The 6,834-nt window shown below is 40.2% G+C and overlaps 1 protein-coding gene across 3 annotated transcripts in view; it reads right to left on the bottom strand.

Moving 5' to 3' along the window:
• The window catches only part of POU1F1 (POU class 1 homeobox 1), a 29,326-nt gene extending 24,048 nt beyond the window's left edge, over nt 1–5,278 (bottom strand). For 2 of the 3 annotated variants that reach the window (XM_042037911.1, XM_042037910.1), the window contains exon 1: nt 180–373. In XM_042037911.1, coding sequence (XP_041893845.1) covers nt 180–262 — 83 coding nt within the window. In that variant the 5' untranslated portion in view covers nt 263–373. Of the gene's footprint in view, nt 1–179; nt 374–5,160 lie in introns of those variants that run through there. The other variant, XM_042037913.1, reaches the window with a different exon arrangement.
• Between the last annotated feature and the right edge of the window lie 1,556 nt (nt 5,279–6,834).

Raw genomic sequence — 6,834 nt, forward strand, 5'->3', positions numbered from 1 at the left:
CTGTTCTATGCCAGCCAGAAACAAATTATCTCTGAGTCCCCAAAGGATTTAACAGAGATTAACAATGCTAATTCTCTTTAACAGAGAAAGATAACTAAGAAATAAGGAATTAGAGAAAAAACACACATTTCTACCAAAGCCTATGATAACTTCTCATCTCCACACAGCAAACACAGTACCTGAACAGAAGATATCCACAAAGCCATCTCTTAATCTCTTTCTTAATCCAACACTCAGCCTCATCTTCGTGTTTGCAAAACATAACCACTTGTTCTTTTTCCCCTCAAACTGTTGAAATCCTGTCCATATCACCTACAGAATATTCTTCTAAATGAATAGCAAGATGTATTCCCAATAGCAAGCCATTTTTCAAGAGGCAACAAACTTTATATAGAGAATAAATAAATTTATAAAATGAATACTTCATATCTAAAGAGAGAACTAATTGATATTACTAAGTGCCTCCACCTGTCAGAGGATTTTATTAATAGCTTCGCTTTAAATAATCATTCTTAGCTAAAGATTGCTTATTTAATTTTCACTGTTTGGTCAATGGTTAAAAATTATATAAACCACCAGATTATCACACGGGGTTGTGTTTGTTTCAAAAATATCCCCTTTGTAGTGGAAGATACCAGAGTGATAAAGGAGTTATATGCTGACACAAAATTATTTGTCATAGAAAAGGGAGGCAAGATGCCATTTTAGAGTGAGCTTGGATTTACACACGTCAAAAATCCAGAGAGAATTTCCATGTTCTTACATTAAATTACATGCTAAAAAAAAAAAAAAAAAAAGACTACTAATCTAGAAGAAGTTGTGGTAGCATGCTTTGCTCTCACTGCCAGCTCTCAGAAGGCAACTTCTGCAAAATCAGTATTTTTCTATAATCAAAAATCATCTTTTAAATGTAGGAAATCCATGGGGAAAAGGGCAAAAGCTTGAAACACTCATTTTTTTAATATACAAATGCATACACACGATTTACAGCTTTGCTTTGGACAGAGGGATAGAGCTGATTTGTGTGCTTATATTACACTTACAGCTGAAACACAGAAGCTGTTCAATATCTGTACAGCTTCCTTCAAAACAGAGATAGCTTTTAGTTCTATGAAAGGATACTCTGAACTAATAGTTCCACAGTTTTCACCAATATTAGCAATTTTGAGTAAAGCTGAAGAAACAAAAATATTATTTAAAAAATGGCATAGTGGAAGCCATAAAATAAAAATCCTTGGACACATTTTGGTCACATCAGTAAGCACAGAATGTGAGAAGCGTGCCCTGATACCAGTGTATGTTAGGTCAGGGTAACTGGTACAGGTTATAAATATCCCTTTGTCATGCAAGGTTCTTCATTGTTCATCTACCAATGCAAATTAAATCTGGGTAATATTAATATTTGAAGTAATAGTTATTCCACTACTGTGAAGAGGAAAATACTGTTAAAACCTTCAATTTTGAAGGTATGCCACCCTTTTGTGTTCTCTGGTAGTGAGAGCTATTGCATCCTTTAAATAGGATGCCTCAAAATGTGCTTCAAAAATGAGCAAGAGTTAAGGTTCAGTGTGATATCTAAGTATAATCTTTGAATAAAGTTCACTGAGGAATAAAATTTATTTATGCAATGTACAAAATTTTTTAGCAACTGCTTCAACACAACGATCACAAAATTAAACTTACTTAGTACCCACCTACTTCTAGTTTCCTAATGTAAACCACAGATTAATTTAAACTCCCTCTTAGCTCCTCAGAAACACTCTTCCCCACACTAAATTTTTTAAGATTTTTTTTTTTTTAATGGACTACTTACAACAAACATGATGATGATTAACACCACCACGGTGGTCAATGCAAAAAAAAAAGGTGCTGAAATACTGAAATACTGCAGGGCAAAGACCACCTCTAGAAAAAGCATGGACCTATGAACATACGTGACAGACAAACTTTCATATCAAATAACTAGGAAAAAAATTGGAATTTGAGGTTAAATGAAATAAACTGAAAGGTTAGTAAAAATAATTGTTTGGTGGTTTTTTCTTACTAATTGAAAAATAGAGGAGCAACAAATCTATTTCAAAATTCATCTTTCATAAAAAGAAGTAGCTGGTAGCATTCGGTATGTCTTGAATGACGGACTTTACAACACACTGCATTCTGTCTAAAGAAAAAAATTAACATAAAAGTGAATCAGATGTTACAAAGACACTGATTATGAAAAGTTGTGTGCTTGTGCACACACTCACACAAACCTCTGCATTTCCACAGCATTGGCTTGAATTTTTGGCACATCAGAAATCAAAAGTAATGGTTCTTTGTGTCAGCAGGCATTTTGTATCTCTATTCAAACTAAAGCAGAGTGGATAAATTAATGCTCTCATAGACAATCCAAGGTCCAAGTCTATGTAGGTTTCACCTTGTTTTTTCCACAGAGGGCCAGAAAAATTGCCCCACAGAGATTTTAGGTGTTCATTTGCACCATTATTCCTTTCACTTAACAACAATAGGGGATAAAATAATTCAGCAAGGTTTTAGTGATCAAATTCAGTCAGATACCATAAAAACTAATTATAGATGTATTTCATTATCTTCTTATTTAATTGTATGTCAACTTCAGGCAGAAGCAACAAATTCTTTGTGCTGTACCAGCACCCCATGACCCCACAATTTGAGGAATTGGTACCCAAGAGTTGGTACAAGCTTCTCTTCAGAACTGAGGTTAGGATTCACAAAATAATGGTAGTCAGAAATAGAGACTGAGATCACCCAGCTGTTGATCTCTTGCTTTAGCAAGTGTCCCATACCTCTTGTTTCCCACCATCACACACAAGCTGCTCTGTCTGAGCACACCTCAGCACACCTCTCCTTCATGACATGCAGGTCAAGTTCATAGAAAGTAAGAGTTTTAGGCCTTCAGTGCTAATTGTTTAGGTTCACAGAGGTGCCTCATCTGCATTCAGAGAAGGAAAAAAAGATTTGCCTTCCCTTCCACCCTTAAAGCAGAGGTGAGAATGCACAACATCCTCGTTAAAAAAATACCAAAATGGCCTGTCTTCAGGGTAACTTTTCTGATGTATTAATAGGTCAACTTGAATTGTTTACCACAGATCTACAAGTTACAGGCAAATCAAAGCATTTATCTGCTCTAGCCTAGGCACACACCTTATCTGCAAAGCTGAAACTCAAAATGTGGGTACCTCAAAATTAAGGATGCGTTCACCTAATCACTTCAGAAAAAACATTTTCTGGAGAAGGCACAAACATGCATGCATGCTTCCAAGGGTACGTTAAAAGACACCTCTCCTTACTCCCCATTTTGAGCATGGAGAAAAATAGACACAACTGAAAAGACGCTTTTTTTGTTAGTTTCAATAAGCTTTTTAAAAGATGATCAAAGCCATTCTCCCTTGGTCTTCTTTCATAAAAGTGGAATTGGTGAAAGTGTCCAGAAAAATTCATCTGAGACTCCCACAAAGCATGAAAAATTTGATCCTGAGTTGTCAAAGCCAAGCAATTATAGAACAGCAAACAACAGACAAAGGCCAGGGCAGTCTTAACAACAGGTTATAGCTCAACATATTTTTTGCATGAATAGGCTTTCAAAAGTCTTAACAAAAAGAAGAAAGACATTCAAATGCCTTTAAAGAACAGCTAAAAGCCAAGGAATCACCTGCCCCTTCTCCAGTGTCCACACCTCAACAGGGAAGGTGGGGAGAGAAAGCAGAAAATAATTCTTTTACGAACTGGAGGGAGAGACAAAAAAAAAAAATCCAAACCAAACTAAAAAAAACCCACAAAACCAAAACAAACAGACAGAAAGAGACAGAGGGGACCTTCTGTGCTCCCTGTCCTTATACCCATGCACAAAGGAGGGAAAACTGGACCCCTTGCAGAACAGTCCCATGAGCCCATATCCACAATCCAACTGAATCCACCTGAAAATTAATTCTGAGCTGTTTAGGATCAAAAGAGAGGAATGGCAAATGGAATGGAGCAGGACCAGAGAGCACAGATTTCAGGGCCTTCAGTAAAACCACCCTGCTATGCCAAGTCCCCCTTCAAGCACCTGCCCTGCAGATCCTCACACCTCACATTAGGAACGTCTCAGACCTTGCCTATACCCTGGCTCCCCTTCCCAGGTTATCAAATCTCTGCTCAAGCAGCAGATGGCACACACTCCACAGGGTGTTACACCAGGAACTGCCAGGAGACAGCTGGTAATGACTGTGCTGCGCCAAAGTCCATGTTATGCAGAAGACAATGAGATTAGTTCCTGAGGCAGGCTGGCAGTGACCAGTGCAGAGCTGTCACACACCCCACACCTTTTGGAGCAGAGAGCATTTCCTCACGCCTCTGGAGCTATTCACCTCTGAATTTGAACAGATATGAGCTTTAAATGCCACATGGTGCATAAGATCTTCAAGGCAGCAGAGGTGCTGCAGGCAAAGGGAGCCCCTGGAGCAGGGACATGTGCAAGGACAGGGGCTGCAGCAGTGCTATTAGTGTGACAACCTGCAAATCACCAGAGTTTGTGCGTTTGGGTTTGAGACAGAAACACCACCGCCTGTTAGGGGGTCACGCTTAATTCCAGGAAGAATTCCAGAGCACCTACCTCTGCCTGTCACCTTAGTCACGCCCTGGAAAATGTCACATTGAAAAATTGAAAAATGAACAAGAATGAAGACCAAATAAAGGCTGTGGATTATAAGATTTCTTTGCATGCTGACTTCAACTCTGGGCACAAAAAACACTGCTCTTTTCATCCCGACCAGCTTTTGAAATGCATTTCTGGATGAGCTCTCCAAAGCTGCTGTAAGCCAATTGAAAACCTGGAGTTTTAATGGGATTGCTGAATTCAGGCCTTTCAGGTCCCTTTGAAAAACCAATTGTTAAAGTGGCTAAAAAACCTGCAATAAACTGGAACTGAGCCTTGGCACTTTATAAAACTTAAGCGTTGCTCTTTGAATATTTGGCGATTTGCATAAACCGTAAATAAACCAGCAGCAAACCTGGAAGGGTTTCCAGCCACTGGGAGCTGGCAGAAGGGGTTTTTACCCCTCGTGTGGCGACACAAAGAAGCTCGGAGGCCAACGCTGGAACCCCTCTGGAAGGCGGCACTCAGTGCCCAGCACACAATGAAAAAGGGGTAGAGCTCCTCACCAAAAGGGGCTGGATCTTCCTGTCACTGTTCAGCAGGCACGCAGGCAAAGGCAAAGAAGTAAAGAGATGGGACTCTCCGTCTGTGTTCCACGCAGGCTTGTTCCCGTAAAAAGACAGGGACGAAGAGGCCCATTGGGGGGAGGGTCCAGGAATCTTATACTGAGTACAAGATAGGCGGGGAAAGGGATCTCAGCCAACGGGATAGGGACAAGCAGGTGGGATTGACAGCAAGGGAACCAATGGGAACAACACATAGGAGGGACTCAGGGAAGGATCCAATGGGGCGTCGAGGAACGAAGAACTCTCTAGAACTACTACATATTAAAGAAGGAAAAATGACTATACGTAACTTCATACATAAAACAAGACGACAAAATATTAACCAATCAGGGGAAAACATGCAAAACGACAAAACAAGGGAATCATGGGTTCTCACCATGACTGAAAGTTACATGCCAAACTTGGGTTGCTGACCGCCAGAGCTGGTTGTCTGAGTTCTTCTAGGGACAAAGAATAGGTGCAACCACCTGCACCACTACACAAACCCACACACACTAGAGTAAAGTAACAACTATAGTCACACTCAAATTTCCAAGACAAAAAAAAAAAAAAAAACACCGAACCATTCAATTGGAAGAACTATTCCTGTAGTTTTGTAGTTCAGTTGTGCCTTGGTATCCTCCCTCGAAGGTGAAAACTATGTTATGGCCAGCAGGGAGCAGCCCCCAGCAGCCAGCAAAGCATTATCCCGGTTTCCCAGCAGGATGAGGCTGCAGCAGCTGCATCTTGTGTGTGTTCACATCTGCTGGCACATCAGGAGTTCTCTCTCAGTGGTACGGATTATTCCAGGTTGGACTACACAAAATACAAGCAGCTGAGCCCAGAGCTCGGCAGGGGAGAAGGTGCAGTGTGAGCTCAGCCTCTCAGAGCTGGCATCTCACAGGGATTTACAAGAATTGATTTGTTCAAACAAATGAACCATCCAACAACAAGCAGAAACAGACAGCTAACTAAAAACCACCCCAAATCCTACAATACAAAAAAAAAAAAAAAAAACTAACAGAATGTGAGAAAGATACAAAGCCAGAGGAGCAGAGCTTAGTTTCAATCCTCTGGCTAGTCTTGGGTGGATACCTCAGGGGGGAGGAAAGTACAAAAATCAGCCTAGTTGTTAAAATCAGAGTAAAAGATGGGGGAGCAGGGGGAACCAAACCAGCATGTGGCCAAAGTGGGATTAATTTTCCATTTATTTCCAAGGCTGATTTATTTCACTTAACTTCAGAGAACTACAGTGAAGATGCCTCAGACTCTCTTTATAATCAATAGTGAGAAATAAGTACTTCAGGGCCCAGTTGTCTGATTCATTTTAGACTACTTTCTTTTTCCCCACAGATGAGTCGAATTGGAAAAAAAAGTGCTTATTTCTCTCTGCTGACCACAAAACAAATCCAGAACAACCAGGTCAGACATAACAGGCCTATATACACATATTCTCAGTGAAAGTTCCCTCCCCAGAGCTCTGAAAAGCCATTAACATTTCTTTGCACAGTTAATGTCACCACTTCAGATGCAACCCAGCCACACGCTTATCAAATGTCCCTCCATCTGCCTAGGAAACAAAAAACAAAAAGCATCTTTGGAAAGGTACTCCAAAGAATAAAACTTTTCTCCAAC

This window comes from Corvus kubaryi, unplaced genomic scaffold, assembly GCF_017639235.1.
Source record: "Corvus kubaryi isolate FWS band 111438036 unplaced genomic scaffold, C.kubaryi_AGA036_p1.0 37391, whole genome shotgun sequence".
In the NCBI taxonomy this organism is placed as follows: domain Eukaryota; kingdom Metazoa; phylum Chordata; class Aves; order Passeriformes; family Corvidae; genus Corvus; species Corvus kubaryi.